General features: G+C 40.3%; 1 protein-coding gene across 13 annotated transcripts in view; it reads left to right on the top strand.

Moving 5' to 3' along the window:
* The window catches only part of supt3h (SPT3 homolog, SAGA and STAGA complex component), a 469942-nt gene that overhangs the window by 334532 nt on the left and 110427 nt on the right, over positions 1–24983 (top strand). For all 13 annotated transcript variants that reach the window (XR_015753299.1, XM_087979840.1, XM_087979885.1 and 10 more), the window contains 3 exons: positions 6832–6907; positions 20074–20186; positions 21051–21161. Coding sequence is in view for 12 of the 13 variants with exons in the window: in XM_087979840.1 (XP_087835966.1) it covers positions 6832–6907; positions 20074–20186; positions 21051–21161 (300 nt within the window). In the remaining variant the exon portion in view is untranslated. The remainder of the gene's footprint in view (positions 1–6831; positions 6908–20073; positions 20187–21050; positions 21162–24983) is intronic.

Below are 24983 nucleotides of genomic sequence, written 5' to 3'. Positions count from 1 at the left end.
GATGTCAGTAAGATTGGTGGTGTAGCAGATAGTGAAGGGGACTGTCAGAATGCAGTAGAATAGAGATGAATTGGAGAGTTGGGCAGAGAAATGGCAGATGGAGTTCAATCCGGGCAAATGTGAGGTGATGCATTTTGGAAAATGAAAATCAAGAGTGAAGAATACTGTAAATGGAAAAGCCCTGGAGGAAATTGATGTACAGAGAGATCTGGGTGTTCAGATCCATTGTACCTGAAGGTGGCAACGTAGGTCGACAGTGGTCAAGATGGCATATGGCATACTTTCCTTCATCGGACAGGGTATTGAGTACAAGAGTTGGCAGGTCATGTCACAGTTGAAAAGACTTTGGTTCGGCCACATTTGGAATACTGCGTACAGTTCTGGTCGCCACATTACCTAATGGATGTGGATGCTTTGAAAAGGGTGCAGAGGAGGTTCACCAGGATGTTGTCTGGTATGGAGGATGCTCACTATGAAGAGAGGTTGAGTAAATTCGGATTATTTTCATTAGAAAGACGGAGTTCGAGGGGGGACCTGATTGAGGGCTACAAAATCATGAGAGGTATAGATAGGATAGATACCATGATGTTTTGTCCCAGAGTGGGGGACTCAATTACAAGGGATCATGAGTTCAAGATAAGAGGGGAGAAGTTTAACGGAGATATGCTTGGAAGGTTCTTTATGCAGAGGGTGGTTGATGCCTGGAACGTGAGGTGATGCCAGCAGAGTTGATAGAGACAGGCACGATAATGTCATTTAAGATGTACCTAGACAGATACATGAATGGGCAAGGAGCAGAAGGATACAGATCCTTAGAAAATAGGTGACAGGTTTAGATAGAGGATATGGATCTTTGCAGGTTTGGGGGGCCAAAGGGCCTGTTCCTGAGCTGTAATTTTCTTTGTTCATTGTTTTTATTGTAGACGGTGTAGGTTTAGGATGAGAGGGAAAAGATTTGAAAGGGACCTAAGGGGCAACATTTTTATGCAGAGGGTGGTACATGTATGGAATGAGCTGCCAGAGGAAGTGGTGGAGACTGGTACAATTACAACATTTAAAAGGCATCTGGATGGATACATGAATAGGAAGCGTTTTGAGGGATATGGGCCAAATGCTGGCACATGGGACTTGCTTAATTTAGGATATCTGGTTGGCATGGACAAGTTGGACCGAAGTATCTGTTCCGTGCTGTAGAACTCTATGACTATGATTCTGTGAAAGGAGATCTGCAGGTGTGAGCAGCGAGGGAACAGCATTTGGCTGGTTATATGTGCCTCATTGTGATTTGCACCAATTACCTAGGTCTCTTTAGCCTTGTGTAATTTCCCTTTGCTTCTCCAACCCCACGTAGAAAAGCACAATTTATATGCTTTTAATACTCTGTTGTACCTTCTCTTCCACTCCCCCAACTTAGAATGGTAGGGAAACCTTGAACATTTATGTTCAGAAGCTATATTTAAACTACTGTATTTTGCTTTTTTGCCTGTACCTCTCCTCTACTTCCCAAGGTATGTTTCCTCAAACATATATCTGGTCTTTTTGTGTATCTTGGGATGTAATCATCGCTGGCAAGACCTGTATTTATTGCCCATGCTTAATTGCCTTTTGAAAAGGTAATGAACACTTTCTTAAGCCATTTTCGTTCTTATAGTATAGACACACCCCAGGTGCTGTTATGGAAGGAATTCTAGGATTTACTACTTTATATTTCTCCTCTGCCTTTGTGCTATTAATTCCACAATCCTTCAGTCTAATTCATTAAGGGGCTACACAGCTTTTAGATTAGATTACTTACAGTGTGGAAACAGGCCCATCGACCCAACAAGTCCACACCGACCCTCCGAAGAGCAACCCACCCAGACCCATTCCCCTACATTTACCCCTTCACCTAACACTACGGGCAACTTAGTATGGCCAATTCACCTAACCTGCGCATCTTTGGACTGCAGGAGGAAACCGGAGCACCCGGAGGAAACCCACGCCGACACGGGGAGAATGCGCAAACTCCACACAGACAGTTGCCTGAGCCGGGAATTGAACCCAGGTCTCTGGCACTGTGAGGCAGCAGTGCTAACCACTGTGCCACCGTTCCGCCCGCTGCTTGGTTTGTTCATTCCGATCCCATATGTTACTTCTAAATTCCTGAATATTATTCAGCAGTGGTGGTATTTAGAGCCATAGAGCTGTACAACACAGAAACAGACTCTTTGGTCCAAATAGTCCATGTCAACCAAATATACTAAATTAATCTAGTCCCATTTGCCAGTATTTGGCCTATATTCCTCTAAACCCTTCCTATCTATATACCCATCCAGATCCCTTTTAAATGTTGTAATTGTACCAGTCTCCACCACATCCTCTGGCAGTTCATTCCATACACTCACCAATCTCTGCATGAAAAGATTGCTCCGTAGGTCCCTTTTAAATCTTTCCCCTCTCACCTTAAACCTATGCCATCTATTTAGGAAAAGACCTTGGGCACCCTATCCATGCCCCTCATGATTTTGTAAACTTCTATAAGGTCACCCGAGCCTCCAACTCTCCAGGGAAAATAGCCCCAGCCTATTTAGCATCTCCCAATAACCCAAGCCCTCCACTTTTGGCAATATCCTTGTAAATCTTTTCTGAAGCCTTTCAGTTTTCACAACATCTTTCCTATAGCGGGAGACCAAAATTGAATGCAGTATTCCAGAAATGTCCTAACCAATATCCTGTTGCAACATGACCTCCCAACTCCTATACTCAATGCACTGACCAATAAAGGCAAGTGTACCAAATACAGCCTTCACTATCCTGTCTGCCTGCATTTCCACTTTCAAGGAACTATAAACCTGTACCCCAAGGAATCTTTGGCAGTACTCCCCAGGATTTATCATTAAGTGTATTAGTCCTGTCCTGATTTGCTGTACCTAAGGTTCCTTTCCTGGAAGTTTCATTCCTGGGTTTATTGGATATTATTTGGAATTCAGTTGCTGGTACAACCTACTCATCAAGATTTTATGCAGCTCATCCTCTGCAATTTGAGAAAATCCTTTTGCGGATCAGTGTTGTAACTGGAATATTGAATTCTGAGAGACTCCTGCATGAATAGCATCAGTAAACAATCCAGTAGGATTATTCCCTATCCTATGTGGTAATGAGGCCAGAGATAGCAAGATCGTACAAATGAATGCATGGTCAAAGAACTGATGTAGCAGGGAGGGGTTTCAGATATCTCGAGCATTGGGATCTCCACTTTAGGTGGTACCTGTACAAGAAGGACAAATTGCACCAATATCTTTACTGGGAGGTTTGCTAGTGCCACTCGGGAGGATTTAATTTAGAGTGCCAGTAGGGTGGGAACTAAAGCAGTGGGACAGCATGTGCAGTGAAATAAGAGAGGAGAAGAGCTAAATCAACTAAGTCTGGTAGGAAGAACAGGCAGGACAGGTTAACGAACTCAACAGGGCTGGCGACAGAGGTGTATTATTTTAAGTACAACAGGTATAGTAGAAAAGCTTAGAGCATGGATTAGTACATGGAGTTACGATATTGTAGCCATTACAGAAACATGGTTGAGAGAAGGGCAAGTCTGGCAGCTCAACCTTCCAGGGTTTGGATGTTTCATGTGAGATAGAGTGATAGGGAAGTTGCATTATGGATTAAGGAGAATATTGCAGCTGTACTGAGAGAGAACACCTTGGAAGGCTCATCCAGTGAGGCCATATGAGTATGACTTAAGAATAGGAAAAGTGCAGTCACTTTGCTGGGATTATACTATAGGTCTCATGCTAACCAGTGGGAGACGGAGGAACAGATATGTAAGCCGATCAGGGAAAGATGTAAAAATAACAGGGTTGTTGTTGTGGTTGATTTTAACTGCCCCAGTATTGACTGGGATTCCCTAATGCTGGGGCTTAGCTGGGGCGGAAGTTGTTAGGTGAATCCTGGAGGGTTTCTTGAAAAAAGTATGGATAGTTCAAGTGGGGCTGGGGCCATAATGGACCTTGTATTGGAGAATGAGCCCGGCAAGGTGATCAAAGTTATCGTGGAGGAGTATTTTGGGATCAGTGATCATAATTCAGTAAGTTTTAAAATAGTTATGGAGAGAGATAAGACTGGTCCTCAAGTGAAAGTGCTGAATTGGGGAAGGCTAAATGCAAAATTATTAAGTAGGGACTGGAGAAGTTAAATTAAGGGTTGCTGTTTGAGGGTAAATCCATATCTGACATGAGAATCTTTTAAAGGCCAGTTGATCAGAGTTTGGACCAGCAAGTTCCTGTGAGGATATAAGGATGGCAAGATTCGGGAACCTTGGATGACGAGATAATGAAAGTTTAGTCAAAAAGGAAAAAGAAACATATGTAAGGTTTAGGAAATTGAAATGAAATAAGCCCAATGAGGAGTATAAAGGAAACAGAAAAGAATTTAAACAAGAAATTAGGAGGGTTAAAAAAAGGCCACAAAATGTCCTTGGCAAATAGGATTAAGGAGAATCCCAAGGCATTTTGCACATGTACAGGGGAACCTCGATTATCCGAACGTGATGGGCGGGCATTATTTCGTTCGGATAATCGATTATTCGGTTAATCGATTTAATGCCTTTTCTCTGGGGCTCGGAGATTTTAAAGTCTGCTCACTGTTCAGGAGGTAAGGCACCATGACAGCATGGGAGACCCCGCCCCCAACCCCATCTGACACTGTCTCCCCCCCCCCCGTGCAACACCTCCACCCCCAGCCTGTCTGACACCGCCCCCAAACCCATCTGATACCGCCCCGTGCAACACCCGCGGCCCCCCCACCCCGTCTGACTCCACACCCCGTGCAACACCCCCACCCCCAGCCCCGTCTGACACCGCCCCCCCCCACCCCCAATCCCATCTGACACCGTCCCCCCACCACCAACCCTGTCTGATGCCCCCCTCGCCCCCGCCCCCAACCCCAACCCCAACCCCGCCTGACTGGAAACCAGCAACAAGGCTGCTGCAGTTGCTTTTGTGGGGTAAGTTTCCAAATAGCGTGCGCACACACTCTCACATGACTTTTCACTGCAACTTTTTGGCAAGTTCCATGTTTGCCCTGTACAGGACAATGTTGGAGAGATTATTTGGGGAACAGGAATTTGAACAGAGGAACTGCACAAGGTTTTCTCCAGTCTCCTGGGACCTTACCTATGCTAAAGAGGATAAGAAGGTCTCAGGAGACTTGAGAAAACCTAGTGTGGTTCCTCTGTCCAAATTCCTGTTCTGCCCAGGCTCTTGCTTTCTCCATCCTGAACCTGCTCTCTCTAGGCTGTTCCTGCTCTCTCTCCAGGTTGTTACTGCTCAGTTCAGATCATTCTTGCTTTCTTGTTTTGTTCAAGTTGTTTCTGTTTTCTCCATAACATTCCTGCTCTTTCTCCAGTTTGTTCCACTCTGTTCATTTTGGTCCTGCTCTTCTCAGATTTTCTCTGTCTCCAGATTATTCCTTCTCTCTCTGTTTCCAAATTCTCTCTCTTTTCTTTTCTCCAGGTTCATTTTCTCGCTCTCTCTCCTCTCTCCCCCCTTCTGTCTTGTTCTTGCTCTCTCTGTCTGTCTCCAGGTACACTCTCTCCGTCTTTCCCTCTCTCCATCTTGGTGATCAATAAACATATATAAATTATGTTAAAACTTGTCATTGTTGCCCCTCTTCCTTTCATTCAGACATGTCTTTGTCTTTGATACCTTGCTACTATGGGCTGATAGCAATTGTACTCAAAACTTATCCAAATATATTGATGAATGGAGTATCTCAGGCCATGCCTGAAAAACATAGAACTTCATTCTTAATGTACATTCTGATTCATTTTAGAAGACTTTGGGCTGTAAACTTCCCAGATGAAATATAAGATATTAGATTAGATTCCCTACAGTGTGGAAATAGGCCTTTCAGCCCAACAAGTCCACACCGACCCTCCGAAGAATTATCTACCCAGACCCATTCCCCTATCCTATATTTACCCCTGACTAATGCACCTCACACTATGGGCAATTTAACGTGGCTAATTCAGCTGACCTGCACAACTTTGGATTGTGGGAGGAAACTGAAGCACCTGGAGGAAACCCACGCAGACAGTTGACTGAGGCGGGAATCGAGCCCAGGTCCCTGGCGCTGTGATGCAGCAGTGCTAACATTGTTCCTCCAGTTTCCATTTGACCTCACTCTGACAGTGGAGGAGGCCAAAGATGAACATGTTTCTGGGGGAGATGGAGGGAGAATTAGTGTATGGCAACCCGAAGGTTGAGTTAGTTATAGCCCAATCTTCAACATTGACTTCACCAGCTTCAAAGTCCCTCCTCCCCCAGCCTTATCCCATGTCTAGCCCCACCCCACCACTTTGCCTCCCTGACCTGTCTGTCTTTCTACTCACCTATCCTCTCCATCCTTCCCACTGACCAATCACAATAATCCCCTACCTGCATCCACCTATCAACATCTCACCTACCTTTCCCCCAGTCCCACCCCACCTTTCTCTATATACTTCTGGGCTCCTTCCCCCTCCACAGTCCTGACGAAGGATTTCAGGCTGAAGCATTGACTTTCCTGTCCCTTGGATGCTGCCTGACCTGCTGTGATCTTCAAGCTTCACATCTATCGAGTCTGACTTCCAGCATCTACTGTTCTTGCTGTCTACCAATATTACAATGTGTTTCTGCCACAAATTTAAAATCTCTCAAAACCTTTTGCATGTGGTTATTTCAGAAGTAAGCATGTTTTTATTTTTGTTCTAATAATTATTTTGAAAATAATTTATGATTCTTTAACATTTTTACCCTCAGTAACAATTTTTCATCCAGCTTCAAAATAATGCAGCCATTTTGTTTTGTGTCCCAGAGAGCTGAGCGCCAAACTCGAATGATGGATTCATCCCAATATGCAGAGTACTGTGAAAGCCGCCAGCTGAGCTTTGGTGAGTACAGTCAGACCTTGATAAATATAAACTGAATTGATTATAATTCAGTGCTACTGCTGCTATCATTTTGTACATTGTAACTAATAAGATGTTGGTGTTGTTGTATTTCTTAAAATGACACATGTATGCTCACCTATTAGATGCAATATTGATGTAAATGAGCTTTAATGGAGGAAAGGTTTGCACCAAATTTCCACCATTACCTCCACTTCTTTATCCTACTTTGAGTTCCTCTTTAAAATATTTTCTGTATTTAAACTTTTGTCACCCCCTTAATTTTCTGTCCTTTGAGTTGACGTTGATTTATATCTGATTACATCTTTGTGAAGCATTGTTTATTTTTCTACATTAAAGATTCTATAGAAAGGAAATTGTTGGTGTATAGCAATATTGATCATAATTCCGGGTTTATTAAAGTGGAATGGGAGAGATTACAGTTGGTTACAATTGAGTGGGAGACTAGTTAATTATATGCAATTAGAATGGGCAGAGGGGTGAGGGGCTGCGCACTGTAATGTAAGCACACTGGATGAGATACAGATCACTGTCTTGCTTGAAGGTTGTGCCATTGCTAATATGATGTGATGGGGCCAGTGTTGGACTGGGGTAGACAAAATTTAAACTCACGCAACGCCAGGCTGTAGTACACTAGGTTTATCTGGAAGCACTAGCTTTTGGAATGCTGCTCCCTCAGGTGTTGTGAAGCAGCACCATAAGACATATAAAGCAGCAGCACTCCAGAAGCTAGTGCTACTGGATAAATCGTTTGGTTATAGCCTGGTGTTGTGTGATTTGTAACATTGCTAATATGTTTAGAGGACTGTTGTGCAACAGATTGTGAAAATTGATCTATTTGAAGCACTAAGAACCTACTTTTTTAAAGGCACTTGGTTCACCCTTTTTTTTGAACCACTTACTGGGCATCGTATGTCTTGAATTACATAACAAGTCAATGTTCATTGATTGTGAAGTTGCTTGGTCTTTTTGTAAATCTCATGTCTGCCTTTATGCTGTCAGGAGTTGTAGATATTTGAAGTTATTTTGAAGTTCAGTTAGGTGTAGCCTGTGAAGACACAAGATCCCCAACTCAAACTGTGACATCTTTCTAAGAAATAATTTTGAAGATCTGGTGTGAGAACTGAAGAAACAAAACAGATATGCTCACTGAGAGTCTTCTGGAAGAACACCCTCTCTGAAATGTGCTACTTCTGAGGAGATTCATGCAGTGACACCCATCCATTCGAATGAAGGTGCCAAGCTGAAATTTTGCAAATCCTATTCTTTTATTCTCCAAAACCTGGCAAATGTTCTTTTCCTAGGTTCCTTTACTTTCCCTTTTACTGCGGCTTATGTGTGTTTGTGAGTGCACTTGTGTATTGGCTTATTGAGAAAGGTAAATACTTATATTTACAAATGTCAAACTATTACATCGGCTTTGCAATTTTTTCTCAAAAGACTTGTTTTATAATCTGTTGTTTAATATAGAAACCAGTTTGATGGATCTTTTTATTCTGAATCTAATGGAGGTAAACTAATAATTAGCCATAATCTGTAATTCGGTAATCTGTACTGTTGAGAGAAGTGGGACGAGATCAGGATAGTGCAATCACTAACATTATTACAAGTAGACTGGGCAGTTGCAGTACACAACTTTCTGTGGCTTTAATCTTTTGTTTTATTTTATTCTATCACAGTTTATTGCCTTACTTTGTCCAATGTATTGTTTGGATTGGAGCGTAGAAGTATTACCTTATATCTGGTCTTCAAAATCAAGTATGCATGTTGAACATTCAACCATATGTAAATCATGTAGTCAGTAAGGTACATTGGCATGAAGTGAATCATCGTGATATCGAAGGTAGAGTTTGCAACATATTTTATGGTTTGACAAAATTGTTCAGTTCCAAAAAAAAGGCTATCAAATCCAAATATTCCATATATATGATTAGAAATATGCTGTGTACGATTGAAGGCGTTTGGCAATAGCACATGACGTTACTGAAAGAGCTGAATTTTGCAATTCTACATTGGAAAATTTTATTCTGACATTAGAGAATTTTACAAATTTAAGGCGTGATACAATGAAATTATGCCAGGAGTGATTGTTGAAAATCTTAGTGCGCACTCCCTCTCATTATCTTAGCATTAACAGTAATGGTAGGACCTTGTGCCTGACTTCCTTTTATGTGTTCCAAGTGGAAGAGGCTCCTTACCAGCATTTAATTATTTTTAACATTAATTTGAAATGAATGGTATAATTTCATGAAAGATAATTGTAAGTTCTGTACATTAAATCAAGAGTAAAGGAATTAACATCTTGCAGTCAGTGAAACTGAATGAGCTGTGGATCATCAGCAACTAATGCAAATTGACTGATCACAAATAACTTCAGCATTAAAAGGATCTTTTGTTAACAAAGTGCATCTAAGCTTTAAAACTTCCTGCCATGATGTCCATTCATTTCAAGCCAACTTGGCCAAAGCTCCACATTCCAGAGCTAAATACTGTGTTCACATAATTAATGCTCATTGACATTTATAACTTAGTTACTGGAAGTGTTTGTGAACTAGTACAATAACAGGTTGTAAATTTGAAAGCTTGCTCACTACCTCGAGATGTTGTTAATAGATGAGTAAGAGGTAGGTTAAAGGTCACAAATGCTGAAGAAATAAATGAAGTCATGATAAAGTTGCACATGACTTTAACACGGACAAAAACAGAGCATTATTATTTAAACAATCTGCAGACTGAAAGGTTTCAAAAAATCTCAATCTCATTTTCAACATGATTTAAGTGAATAATTGTTTTTGAATATCTGAAATCTGGTTTATTAGATGCAACATTTCAAATAACACATCATGCTGAGCACAGCATGGGTGTTTTGGGACAAAGTAATCTGCTTTTCCTTTTCTCCAGCAAATGCCGAGAAGTAATTTACAGTACGGAGTTCGTTATTGAGCTGTAAAAATGAGTGTTTTTTTTCTGGGATTCTAAATAGTTGGTGACTATATTTTGAAGTAATACACCGCCAACTGTCTTTATCCCTTCCTGCCTTTGAAGTGCAGCTGCTCTGACACAGTCATAGTCTGGGATTCATTCTGAGCTGAAAATATCATTGTGTGGTGCTGATCGTGATCAGCAAAATGTATATAAAGGATACTTCAGGGATGAGTGATTTGTGGAATGGGTGCAAATGAGTTGCATCGAACAGAGAAGCTAAACGTTCATTCTCGACTCTATCACCAATACCTGACAGTTGCTGTTTCTAATAGGTGATCAGTTTATGTGAAATAAACACAGTGTTGGATTTGGTTAGAGGCTGCTGACAGCAAACATGTTGATATCACATGAGATTATCCAAGTTTTGTTGATAATAGCTGGTAGGTATTTTAAAATAAACTCAAATCAGGTGTGGATGGTTTACAAAGTAATAATTAAACCTCTCAGTGTGGCATGTCCTTTTTATTTGAAAGTGAAGTATGCTTTGTGTCCTGATGAAGGTGAAATTACTCTTCTGCACCAAATATGATTTTAGATTAGGTCTTTTCCTGAACTAATTATTTCTATAAACAATTCCTTCAGATTGGCAAGGATTTCAGTCTTGGCTATTTTTACATATGGATATTGACAGATATCATGAGGCATATTTACATTAAGCATTAATATTTGTAGTTCTGTAACATAAGATTTCACAATTATACATTTCATTACTCTTCGAAGACCCTTAACAACTCATGAAATAATTTTGTGGCAATTTCTAAGGCATTGAGACTCATCTTAGAATTGAAGTGCCACAGTCAAAATGAAGTTTATTTTGTTCATTCATGGCCTGTGGGCATCACTGGATGGCCAAGCAATATTGGGCGAAAGTGAGGACTGCAGATGCTGGAGATCAGAGCCTAAATTAGAGTGGTGCTGCTCCTCGGATGCTGCCTGACCTGCTGTGCAAATCCAGCACCACTCTAATCGAGGCCAAGCAATATTGCTAATTCCTAATGGCTCTTGTAAAGGTCGTGTTGAGTTGTCTTCTTGAACTGCAGTTAATTTAGTGAAGGTAGATGTGCTGTCTACAATGCTGTTAGAGAGGGATGTTCTCAAATATTGACCCAGCAATGTAGAGAGAACAGTGGCAAATTTCCAATCAAGACAGTTCATGCGTTCGAGGAAAAATTGCACGTAGTGATGTTCTTGTGGCTCTGTTGTGTTTGTGATTCGGGAAGTCATTCTTGAAGAAGCCTTGGGGAATTTTGGTAGTGCATCTGGTAGATAGAGTCATAGAGATGTACAGCATGGAAACAGACCCTTCGGTCCAACCTGTCCATGCCGACCAGATATCCCAACCCAATCTAGTCCCACCTGCCATACCCGGCCCATATCCCTCCAAACCCTTCCTATTCATATACCCATCCAAATGCTTCTTAAATGTTGCAATTGTACCAGCCTCCACCACATCCTCTGGCAGCTCATTCCATACACGTACCACCCTCTGCGTGAAAACGTTGCCCGTTAGGTCTCTTTTACATCTTTCCCCTCTCACCCTAAACCTACCTCTACCTCTGGAATCCCCAACCCCAGGGAAAAGACTTTGTCTATTTATCCGATCCATGCCCCTCATAATTTTGTAAACCTCTATAAGGTCACCCCTCAGCCTCCAACACTCCAGGGAAAACAGCCCCAGCCTATTCAGCCTCTCCCTCTAGCTCAGATCCTCCAACCCTGGCAACATCCTTGTAAATCTTTTCTGAACCCTTTCAAGTTTCACAACATCTTTCTGATAGGAAGGAGTCCAGAATTGCACGCAATATTCCAACAGTGGCCTAATCAATGTCCCGTACAGCCGCAACATGACCTCCCAACTCCTGTACTCAATACTCTGACCAATAAAGGAAATCATACCAAATGCCTTCTTCACTATCCTATCTACCTGCGACTCCACTTTCAAGGAGCTATGAACCTGCACTCCAAAGTCTCTTTGTTCAGCAACACTCCCTAGGACCTTACCATTAAGTGTATAAGTCCTGCTAAGATTTGCTTTCCCAAAATGCAGCACCTCGCATTTATCTGAATTGAACTCCATCTGCCACTTCTCAGCCCATTGGCTCATCTGTTCCAGATCCTGTTGTAATCTGAGGTAACCCTCTTCGCTGTCCACTACACCTCCAATTTTGGTGTCATCTGCAAACTTACTAACTATGGATGTATGCTCACATCCAAATCATTTATGTAAATGACAAAAAGTAGAGGGCCCAGCACCGATCCTTGTGGCACTCCACTGGTCACAGGCCTCCAGTCTGAAAAACAACCTTCCACCACCACCCTCTGTCTAGGGAGTGAATGTTTGTGAATGTGGTGCCAAACCAGGAGGCTGCATTCTCTTCGGTGGTGTCAGCTTCTTGAGTGTTGTTGGAGCTGCATTCATTTAGGCATGTGGGGAGTATTTCATCATGCTCCTGACTTGTGCCTTGTAAATGGTCGGGAGTCAACAGTTGATTTACTTTTCTCCAGGCTTCCTAGCCTCTATCCTTTCTTGTAGTCACTATACGTATGCAGCTAAGTAGTGCGATTCCTGGCCAATGATAAGCCCAAGAATGTTGATGGTTGGGCAGTTCATTGATGGGAAATACCATTGAATGTCAAAGGCTGATGATTTGATTATGTCTTATTGAGTTTGGTCATTTCCCGACACTTGTTAGTTTATGTGGATAAACTGTGTGTCCTAGGTTTTTAAGTGTGATTTCCTTTAACATGAAGTGTTAATGCAGGCAGATAAAGACATAAAACACCAATGGCATTACAAATTTTATAAATAGAGGCATAGAGTGCAAGAAAAGTGATAGATTTGTTCAGTAAGCAGATAAACCACAATTGGTACACTGTGTCTGGTTTAGGTTGTCATTATAGAAAAACACAATAAAACAATAGAATGTGCAATATAGATTCATCTGGGGTGGAAAGTAACAACTATGAGGAAAGATGTGCAATATTAGGACTATTTCCAATGAATCAATGGCTAGGTGGCAATTTAATTCAATGTTTAAAATTATGGATAGTTTAGATGGTGTACCAGTGATGAGCGGTGATCAATCAAATTGTCATTGAATGAAAAGACATTTCTTTTGCTATGGGTGGATGGCTTTTAGGAATTCAATAAATGCTTAATTTGCACTTACCCATTTAAGGCTAAAGTCACCCAGCTGTTTGCAACCTTTTGAAGTACAATTGTCTTAATGATGGGATTCTGGTTGCAATTGGTAACAGTTAGGAGAAGTAGTGGCTCAGTGAAGATTCCTATTTTTAAAAATAGTTTATCCATCATGTAGTTAGTAAAAGTCACATTAGCACATCTGCTTTACATGCTATACATACACAACCCTAATGTGCATAAAGTTTGCTGCTCTTCAAGAGAGAATGTTATATTTTTGTGATACTTAAAGTAGGATTGTAGATTGTAATAATGTGATGTCCACGCTGTTGTGTGAACGTAACAATGTTTAATGAACATAACTGCACAGAGGATGTTAAGAGATGACATTTTACTTGGAGGCTTACAGATTCAGCCTTTAGATCCATCTGATCGAATGTGACTATGACATGGATCACGTTTCACATGCTCAGTAGCCATACTGAGAGTAAAGGTACAATTCTCTTTACATTACATTATTCCCCAAGATATTTCACAGCATCCCTTTTTTTTCCATTAACAATTAACCATGAACATTTAACATTTTTACTCTTCTTTGCCTGCTGTCAACCCCAACCCCTCATAATGATCCTACCTAGTCTTGTGTACATGAGGGACCAATTTCTAATGGTGTTTTTGGTTCCTTTGGAGGATGTGCAGGATATATGTGCTTTCATGTTCTTTCCTGGGTTGACCAATGCATTGCTGGAATAGAATGACAGCTTTTAATGATGGCTAAACACCAAATCATTGGCTATAGCAGTGGTGAATACCAATCAAGGGAAAGCTGATTCATAGGAGAAGATTCTAGGACTTGAATGGTTATATTATTATGTGAAGGAATATCATTAATAAGGGACCAACGATTCTTGTTCTCTCTCTCTCTAGTGTTTAATTTGAAGTCTTTCATTAATTGAAGCAGAGTGTTTCCTTCAGTCAGATATTCATTGTGATCTTGAATTCTGATAATTTCTAAACAAAGAGGCTTTTCTTCCATCAAAACATCTTTTCTGTGTCACAGTGGTGAGAACATTAGTTGACTCCGTGAAAGGTTTTTGCAAATTTTCTGCAAGCTTCTCATTTTCAGCCTGCAATGCTTGATTTTGCTGTTTGGTTGGACTATTATTTCAGTATTCTCATTGAGATCATTGGACTGTGATAATTCTTATTGAGTCCTGAGGGACAGGATGTACATGTATTTGGAAAGGCACGGACTAAATAGGGATAGTCAAGATGGCTTTGTGCGTGGGAAATCATGTCTCACAAACTTGATTGAGTTTTTTGAAGAAGTAACAAAGAGGATTGATGAGGGCAGAGCAGTAGATGTGATCTATATGGACTTCAGTAAGGCGTTCGACATGGTTCCTCATGGGAAACTGGTTAGCAAGGTTAGATCTCACGGAATGAAGGGAGAACTAGCCATTTGGATACAGAACTGGCTCAAAGGTAGAAGACAGAGGGTGGTGGTGGAGGGTTGTTTTTCAGACTGGAGGCCTGTGACCAGTGGAGTGCCACAAGGATCGGTGCTGGGCCCTCTACTTTTTGTCATTTACATAAATGATTTGGATGTGAGCATAAGAGGTACAGTTAGTAAGTTTGCAGATGACACCAAAATTGGAGGTGTAGTGGACAGCGAAGAGGGTTACCTCAGATTACAACAGGATCTGGACCAGATGGGCCAATGGGCTGAGAAGTGGCAGATGGAGTTTAATTCAGATAAATGCGAGGTGCTGCATTTTGGGAAAGCAAATCTTAGCAGGACTTATACACTTAATGGTAAGGTCCTCGGGAGTGTTGCTGAACAAAGAGACCTTGGAGTGCAGGTTCATAGCTCCTTGAAAGTGGAGTCGCAGGTAGCTAGGATAGTGAAGAACGCGTTTGGTATGATTTCTTTTATTGGTTAGAGTACTGAGTGTAGGTGTTGGGAGGTCATGTTGCGACTATACAGGACATTGGTTAGGCCACTGTTGGAATATTGCGTGCAATTCTGGTCTCCTTCCTATTGGAAAGATGTTGTGAAACTTGAAAAGGTTCAGCAAAGATTTACAAGGATGTTGCTAGGGTTGGAGGATTTGAGCTACAGGGAGAGGCTGAACAGGCTGGGGCTGTTTTCCCTGGAGTGTCGGAGGCTGAGGGGGTGACCTTATAGAGGTTTACAAAATTATGAGGGACATGGATCGGATAAAAAGACAAAGTCTTTTCCCTGGGGTTGGTGAGTCCAGAGGTAGAGGGCATAGGTTTAGAGTGAGACGGGAAGGATATAAAAGGGACCTAAAGGGCAACGTTTTCACGCAGAGTGTGGTACATGTATGGAATGAGCTGCCAGAGGATGTGGTGGAGGCTGGTACGATTGCAACATTTAAAAGGCATTTGGATGGGTATATGAATAGGAAGGGTTTGGAGGGATATGGGCCGGGTATGGCAGGTGGGACTAGATTGGGTTGGGATATCTGGTCGGCATGGACGGGTTGGACCGAAGAGTCTGTTTCCATGCTGTACATCTCTATGAGTTCTGAATTGTTCAAGTTCATTCCTTTCTCCAGCTTTAAGCTTGGTGAAGGCCATCTATCTCTCTATGAGTTCAATAACCTGATCTGGTCGGCTGAAAAATCTCTGTTGTGATTCCATGGCTCGCTGGAGTCATAGAGATATACAGCACAGAAACAGACCCTTCAGTCCATCTCGCCCGTGCCGTCCAGGTATCCTTTATACATCTAATCCCATTTTCGAGCATTTGGCTCATATCCCTCTAAACCCTTCCTATTCATATATACTCATTCAGATGCCTTTTAAATGTTGTAATTGTACCAGCCTCCTCCACTTCCTCTGGCAGCTCATTCCATACATACACTACCCTCTGAGTGAAAACATTGCCCCTTAGGTCCTTTTTATATATTTCCCCTTTCACCTTAAACCTATGCCCTGTAGTTCTGGACTCCCCCACCCCAGGGAAAAGACATTGCCTATTTACCCTCATGATTTTATAAACCTCTGTAAGGTCACCCTTCAACCTCCGGCACTCCAGGGCAAATAGCCCCACTCCATTCAGTATCTCCCTTTAGCTCAAAACCTCTAACCCTTGAAACATCCTTGTACGTCTTTTCTGAACCCTTTCAAGTTTCACAACTTCCTTTCGATCGCAGGGAGACCAGAAATGTATGCAGTATTCCAAAAGTGGCCTAACTAATGTCTTGTACAGCCACAATACGACCTCCCAATTCTTGTACTCAATATACTGACCCATAAAGGAAAGCATACCAAATGGCAGCATATCTATCTGCTTGCAATCTTCTGCTGATATCAGTGCAAATCAATAGTTTCCCCATTTTGGATATTAATACATTGTGTTTTTGAATAAAATATCTCTTTATCACTGAATAGCTTCTTCTTAATTAGTTAATTGAAGTTGTTAGACTTGTTGGGCCTTTACTGAGGATTTAAGTTTTTCTCTGAACACGCCAAATATACATTGAAGTTCTGTATTCACAATTAAAAAGATTTGTTTGCATACAGTTGGCTTCTGTTTGTGTGGATGTGACACTATCCAGCCTGTCTGAAGCTTCAATGATCTGGAACTAGTTTTGAAGGTCTGAGTATGCCCTGCATCTCGGCTACTATTCTGATATTAGTAATTTTTGAGCCGTAAAATTTTAAAGGTTTGAGAATTTCTGTTCTCAACCTCTGTAACATTTGAAAGGATCAACATCTACACTGGTATCCAATTTGAACCAGTTTTTCTCCCATTTGCTTTAATCTCCGAATACCAGAACTCATCCCAAGGGTCTGTCCCCTCCAGGAAATCAAAATCTTGCTGTTGATAATCACATCACTCAGGAAGAATTCTTCCTGCCATTGTGTTAAATCTCCAACTGCAGTTACTCCCACAGACTCCTATGGGTGTTTTTCTGCCACTGCAGCCTTATTCCACTGTCTCTATTTACACATATGACTCTGGTTCCTGCAAGTGGAGTTCCATTGTGGCTTGGACAGCACCCTTTTTGTTGTGTGCTGCTGTCACTGTATTTTATAATTGCTCCTTTCTCCCCACCTCATAAGGATGTCTATTTCTGTATAATACTTGCTAAAAAAAAACTAGCTTACCTTGTTTTCTGGTCGAGGCTGAGAGCACCAATTTATCTCACGTTTAGGAAGTCCATATGTGTGCACAGTGGAAGAGACCATGCGCATTTGTCCCAAGCAGCCTTTTTAAGCATTTAAAGGGCCTGCTCATTTGGAGTGTGCCAGTCCAGCACATAAATTAGGAGCTGGCATTTAGCTAGAGAGTCAGTGTCAGGGAACCATACAGAAGATGAGATTGAATCACTAGGAGGTGAGCAAATGTTCAGGTACTCTGTTACAGCAACATTGTTGATTGTTATTTAATAGAGTCTTTGTAAGGTCTTGAAGATTGAAATTCCCCAGAGGAATTTTTGAATATTAACAAGACCTTCAATGACTTTTGTCAGCTGGGTGATCTTTTTTCACTTGTTTATTAATGTATATGTTCCAGGCTAGGCCAGAATTTATTCCTTATCTCTAATGTCCAGAGGCAGCTAAAAGTCAACTTGTGGATCTGAAATCACATGTAGTCACATAAGGACAGGAGATTTACTTCCATAAAGGATATCAATGTATCAGGTGGGGTTTTATGACAAGAGTTACATGGAAACTATTAAGCATCCATATTTTACTGAATTCAAATTTCACTGTCTACCATGTTGGGATTCAAATCTATGTCCCCAGAACATTAGCAAGGAGTTCTGAATTACCAGTCCAATGACATCACCACGACTTCTCTGTTTCGATCAGATCCATTGGATTTGTCTTTGTCGTACAAGTTTGACCACAGTTTTCTGTGTGTTTCTCATGTTGATTTTGAATATTAGAGAAAAGATAGCTATTATTTGCTCATTCGTATTGTCTCTCGTGCTAAGTTTGTGTATTAGAGTGTAAACGAAATATTGAGAGCTATTTTATTTTTCTCACCTTGGATAGTAGAACTTATATGGGTGTTCAAGCCAATGCAATTTTAAGGCTTTATTCTATTAGTAAAGATTTAAGATTCTTAACCTTCATCTACTTGAAACAAAAGGCTGATGGTCCCTAATCAAATCATAAGTGTACAGTACCTGGGGGTCTGGTGTCGAATTGTAACATACTTTACTTAATGCTGCTAACCATGTACTCTGCCATTGTCCTTCTTGTGTGCTCTCTTCAACATTGCATGGCATTTCCCATTCAGTTGTAGGTGTGTGAGGAAACATGTGGCTACCCAGTCTCTACTGATGCTGAGTATCACTTCAGGTATTTTCCCCACCTCTGCATTTGGATTGATAGGCTGGCCTTATTGTTTGCCATTACTGGGCTTAACTACAGGTTCTTGTCACTCACCTCTGGCTCTATGGGTCTGGTCACTATTGCCCATGTTGTAATGTGAGATCTAATGTGAGTGAACAGCAACAAGACTATTGAACACATCTGAACAGAAAGGGTGGTAAAAAAGGATATTTTATTTGAAGCTCTACAAGTCCAGTCTCCACTTTCATGTGATCTGATATTACTGTGAGATAGATCCATTCGTGTGTGCTCAGTAGCTTTACTAAAAGTAAAAGTACAGTTCCTTTTACAGAGATCATAGAGAACTTTCTTTTAGAAGCATAGAAAATAGATGCAGGAGTAGGCCATTTGGCCCTTCAAGCCTACTCTGCCATTCTAAATGATCATCGCTGATCATCTATCTCAGTACCCTGATCCCAGTTTTTCCCCTTACACTTTTGAATCCATTTATCTCGAAAAAAAAAATTATCTAATTCTTTCTGGAAAACAGTAAACATTTTGGCTTCAATTTTTTTCTGTGGCAGAGAATTCCACAGGCTCACCATGCTTTGGGTGAAGAAATTTCTCCTCACTTCAATCATAAATGGCATATCCCTATCTTTCGATTATGACTCCTGGCTCTGGACTGCTTTGTCATCAGGAACATTCTTCCTACATTTATCTCCTATGTTTAGTTTTGCAAAGTTACAATCAACAGAAATATAGTAGTCAATATGCAGAGCAATGGTAGTGTCATTACCTCTGAGGTAGGAGACCCCAGTTCAAGTCCCACCTGCTCCAGATGTGTGTAATAACATCTCTGAACAGGTTAATTAGACAATATCTAAAATAAATTAAGCAGGCACTGAAATTGAAAGAGAAGGGAATGTTGTGGGTGACTGAGGAGAAGTGGATAATTGTGTTGCAGAGGGAATGATTCTTTTGGCAAAAACAAGGAAAGCCCTATACTGTTAGGGAATGGATAGGAAGAGCAATAGAGAAGAAGTGTATGCAATGAAAAGAATGAAACTGTGGGAATTGAATCAGAAAGACCAAGGAAGCACATGTGAGGTGGAAAGCACAAGGTCATGATGATTGAATTTCTGAGTGACATTGAGAGAGATATGTGATAGAAGAAAAATGATAATTTGAGACCAGGAATAAAAACACAATGTAGACTCTAATTAATATATTGGAAATAAAGCATGTCACAAGGTATATTAATTGCTCGTTTTCAGATCTTCCGCATGGCACATTCATTTTGATTTTGGGAATGCCACTTACAATGTTTGTATGTGTTGCATTTGAGATTTGTGGCTGTTTTGATAGACAATTAATTCCTCCCTGAAGCATGACAATCCCTGCAGTATTCAGACATTATTGTGTACATTGTAGGAAATTATAAAGCTATCATTTCATTAATTAATGACTGGAACAAATGATTTGCTAAAATATTAGTTGGTGAACACAGGGATACTTTGTAAACAAAGGAAAAAGTGACATGTTTAACAATGTAAACTTGTAGCAGTTTTGTAAATTAATTACTTGGTTTTCAGGTCACAATAACACACTGAAAAATCTTTGCCATCCTTACAGTATGTTTGTTGATTTAAAATGTACAGCTGCATCGTGTTTTTCTAATTTCTTTTATATCTGTAATTGACAGCCAAAAAACCAACCAAGTTTAAGGATTGGTTGGACTGCAGCAGTATGGAAGTGAAGCCTAATCCAGTTGCTTTGGAGATCATGGCATATCTGGCACAAGAGACAGTGGCCCAGGTAATGTGCAAGTTTTATAAAATTGAGTGTCCTATGATAGAGTCATACATCACAGAAACAGACCCTTCGGTCCAACTTGTCCATGCCAACCAAGTTTCCCAAACTAAAGTGATCCCATTTGCCTGCTTTTGGCCTATATCCTTCTAAATCTTTCCTGTTCATGTACCTGTCCAAATGTCTTTTAAATGTTCTAACTGTACCCGCATATGATGCTTGGGGTAAAATTAATATCAAATTTTTAAAAAGGACAGAAGTGCAGATGCTGGTCTCACAGCACCTGTAGAGAGAAGGCAGAGTTGACCTTTCAGGTCCAATAACCCTGCTTCAGTTCTGAATACGAGTTACTGGAACTGAAAGATCAACTCTACCTTCTCTCCACAGATGCTGGCAGACTGCTGAGATTTTCCAGCAATTTCTACTTTATTGCACAACTTTGGGATTGGTGAATTTCTTAGTTGAGTTGTGAACACGGTGGCTCAGTGGTTAGCACTGTTGCCTCACAGCGCCAGGGACCCGGGTTCGATTCCAGTCTTGGGCGACTGTCTGTGTGGAGTTTGCACATTCACCCCATGTCTGCGTGGGTTTCCTCCAGGTGCTCCGGTTTCCTTCCACAGTCCAAAGATGTGCAAGTTAGGTGAATTAGCCATGCTAAATTGCCCGTAGTGTTAGGTGCATTAATCAGACTGAAATGGGTTTGGGTGGGTTACCCTTCGGAGAGTCGGTGTGGACTTGTTGGGCTGAAGGATCAGTTTCCACACTGTAGGGAATCTAATATCTAATGTCTAATATAATGCCCCAATGACATTTTTATTAAAATGCTATGAGCAACTCAATTTTAAAAGAAACAATATTTTTATTTTTAAGCTGGTGGATCTAGCCCTTTTGGTGAAACAGGACATGGCTGCTAAAACAGGGGATCCATTTAGTAATGCCAAATCTGTAACACTTGCACATCACAATGCTGCATTACCTGAGGTGAGTACTTGAAGCATATGCAATTTTAGCAAAAAGGAATTTACCTTCTGCATTTCTATCAAAGCACCAATTTTCACATACACACATCATTACTTGACACCGACACAAAATACAATCTGTTTACAACTGTTCTTTGTCTTTTTAACTGAAGTTTGAAAACGTTGTACATTTCAATAATATTCCATACGCATGCTGCAAAGTTAGATTCTACAAGTAAGATTATTATTTATGTGAATAGTAATTGCACTTTATCACTTAAGTGGACAATGAGCCCTTCTACTGTTATCGACCAGAAATTGTGCAAAATGCATCAATGTATAGAATCCTTTCCGTGCAGAAAGAGGTCATTTGGCCCATTGTGCCTGTGCTAACCCTCTAAAGAGCATCCCCCCAGACACGCACTCCTGCCTCATCCTCATAACGCAACCTGGTTTTTTTAAAACCATGGCTAATCAACCTAACCCACATGTCTGTGGACACTAGAGGGCAAATTGTTTTAGCGTGACCAATTCACCGAACCCTGCACATCTCTGGATGGTGGATGGAGGAGACCCACTGAGAGAGAAGGTGCAAGCTTCATACAAACAATCGCCCTGTGTCCACGGCACTGTGAGGCAGCAGTACTCACCACTGAGCCACACTGCCATCTGCACATATATCTAATGTGTCAGAAGTTTCAGAAAATGTCAAACAACTAGATAATTCAATTTTAACGGAACCACCAGTCAATATATTTATAAGAAGTGAAATGGTAATCAGTCAGTTCTGAAATTACACATAATGCTTACATTTTAAATGTGCATTAAACTGTTTGCTGAGTCCAATATAAATCATATTGATAGTTTCTTTAAATTGAAATTGTTTTCAATTTTTTGGGTGCCTTTTTAATCTTCTGTTAGCTTGTATTTCATCTGAAAAATGCAGTGTCTGCTATTGATAATCAAAGGAAAAGGGTAGTTGTCCTACTGAACCAGGTCCATATAATTTGATTTTAAGGTGAGCCTGTGAATTGACAGTAATAAGAATGCTTAAATGTAGAAATCGGAGTACTGCACTTGTTTAGGGCCCCGATTGTAATTTTCCGTTGTTGTTATCACTGCTGATGGTAATACTGGACAAGTCAGATACCAGAATAAGACTCAGCTTGATAGATCATAAGTTTTATTTTTGTTTACCATAAACGTCAGTTACTGAAAATATTCACAAGAGGCTGCCAACATATCTTTAACAAGTGAATATATAAGTTTTCTTAAACAAAAGAAAAAAATGCAACCTATGTTCTACTATTCCAGAACTATTTACTAACTGTCTCACTACAATCACAAAAATAGATTCAATCTGTTTATCCAAAGAACAACTTTAGGGACATTAAACCACAATGAAGGGTCACCCCATCTCCAAGCTAAAGCTCCTTGTTCAGCTGGCATAGTCATCAGTTCCTTTTGGAAAGGTTTCTACGTTCACCTAATGCTATTTTCTTTAGTTCTTGTCTCTTCCTGAGACCTTTGAACAAGATGCCAACACAGCTTACCTACTACTTAACATAGATTCCTTAATTTCATGTCTTCACCATACTGTCTTGTATGAACTTCCTCGATGATACCTCCAAAGCTTTCTGTGGATGGCTTTCTTCTTTGTCCAGTGTTAAGGACCATGACTCTCTGAAACAACCTATTACTGTCTGAATGAACTTAGTACTGGCTGAATGAATCTACTTCTAGGCCCATTTATCTCTGGGTTGTAAAACCCAAATCATCAAAACCCCAGCACTCAACTTCCCAGTTTTAACTGTTCATGCATCTAATATCATTTTATTCTTGGAAATCCTGTCTTTAGCTCATTGTTCCAGCTAACTTTCTAGCCATTCACAGAATGGAAAACAAAATTCAATCTTGCCTCCTCTTTAGAAATTATGTTCCCAAAAATAAAAGACTATATGAACATTCATCACATAATGTGATGAAGTCTGCTCAATATTTGTATTTGTAGAGATAGCAGTTGGCTTATATAACTCTTTAAAAATAATTGGATGTTACTCATAAAATGTGTAATTTTTATTTTTGTTGGAACTGCAACAACTCCAACTGGATGCACTGATAAGATCGATCCATGACTGGCCCACTCAAGACCCCTTCAACATCCTAAGGCAGTTGTTAGATCTGTCACAGAAAAGTGAAATTCTTTTAATTTGAATGCTCCGATTTCTTGTCTGTTGTGAAGTGTTTGAATTCCTCAAGTGCATTCATTATTAAAGAGTAGAGCTAGTCTAATCAGAAATGAAATAGATTTGCCACATGTAACACACTTTAACAGCATTTGCAGATATTAAAACTTTTAGCGATCCGTTTTCTTCCATTTCCCTGATCTTTTGAAATTTTTGTTTTGGAGGCAAATCATTCAAACAAGATGTCCAGTGCATCGATGCATAAAGAAAGCATAAATTGCACAATTCTGCCTGGTGGACCAGGCATGACTTCTGGTCTCTAAATTACTTATACAATCTATTTTAATCCCTAATTTTAAATGTTTTAATGACATCACCTACATATATCTGTGATCATCTTCAGCCCTATAGACACCATTTCCTAGAGTCTCTGATCTTCTGTTCTGGCCTCACTTGTGGATCTCTATTGTCCTACATCTCACCCAAGCTTTAGTAGGCATTCTTTCATCAGTTTATGATTTGGAGATGCCGGTGTTGGACTGGGGTGTACAAAGTTAAAAATCACACAACACCAGGTTATAGTCCAACAGGTTTAATTGGAAGCACACTAGCTTTCGGAGCGACGCTCCTTCATCAGGTGATTGTGGAGGGCTTGATCGATTAGAATCAATCTAAACATCAGGTCATAGACAGAGAACACGGGGCTAACACCTTCAACATATTGTCTAGCTATCACCATTGTTAACAGCTAACCCGAGAATGCAACTTTTAAAAAAAAGGGGTTTTGTGATTTACACCTGAAAGAAGTGAAACTATCACTGTATTCTAACAGATGAAAGGCTTAACAGACAATCAATTTTTCAATGTATAATTTCAGTTACATCACACTGCAAATTTTTGCTATAAATTCTGTGTTACGATCGAGCCCTCCACAATCACCTGATGAAGGAGTGTCACTCCGAAAGCTAGTGTGCTTCCAATTAAACCTGTTGGACTATAACTTGGTGTTGTGTGATTTTTAACTTCATCAGTTTAGATTTTATTCTTTCAAACTTTCTTTCTAAACACCTCAATCTCTCAGACTTACTGTTGAAACACACCTTCTTAACAATATTTGCAACAATATGAGAAGCATATTTGAACATTTCCCAATGTTAAAGGTATCATATAAATGGAGTTATTTGTTGATGACAAGACAAAGCAGTTATTGATGTTAGTGAAATATCTGTGGAAAGGTTAAATCTCCTTGATATAATTTTGTGGATATAGCTCCCACTAGCTCATCCTTTTTCATCCATAATGCAAGTTATTTTGTTTGACATTCCAAATGAAATTTAAACATGGTTTCCATATAGTTAAGGAGATATGCAATAATTCAGCTATGAAGCTTGTAGTTTACCTCTTTAATTCTAAGATGTAATAGCTGGTTTCAATCACCTTGTAGGATGTTGGATCAGCCATGACTCTATTGATTGGTAGGGGAGGCTTAAGGAGCAGAACATCCTCTTGCTTTTTCTTGTGGTCTTATCTAGGTTCCTGCTTAAATTAATCCAAGCTCTGGATTGTTTAACCAATAGTTTACTGTCAATAAGTTTTCATTCCATTGGTTATACAGGCTGGTTCAATTTGACATATTTAATCTCTTGAATAATTTTTAA

The sequence above is a fragment of the Chiloscyllium plagiosum genome, unplaced genomic scaffold (genome assembly GCF_037043375.1).
Source record: "Chiloscyllium plagiosum isolate Xiang-an unplaced genomic scaffold, Cpla_swu_hap1 HiC_scaffold_3, whole genome shotgun sequence".
In the NCBI taxonomy this organism is placed as follows: domain Eukaryota; kingdom Metazoa; phylum Chordata; class Chondrichthyes; order Orectolobiformes; family Hemiscylliidae; genus Chiloscyllium; species Chiloscyllium plagiosum.
The sequence above is the reverse complement of the archived record's forward strand: the minus strand, read 5'-3'. Positions and strand labels throughout refer to the sequence as shown.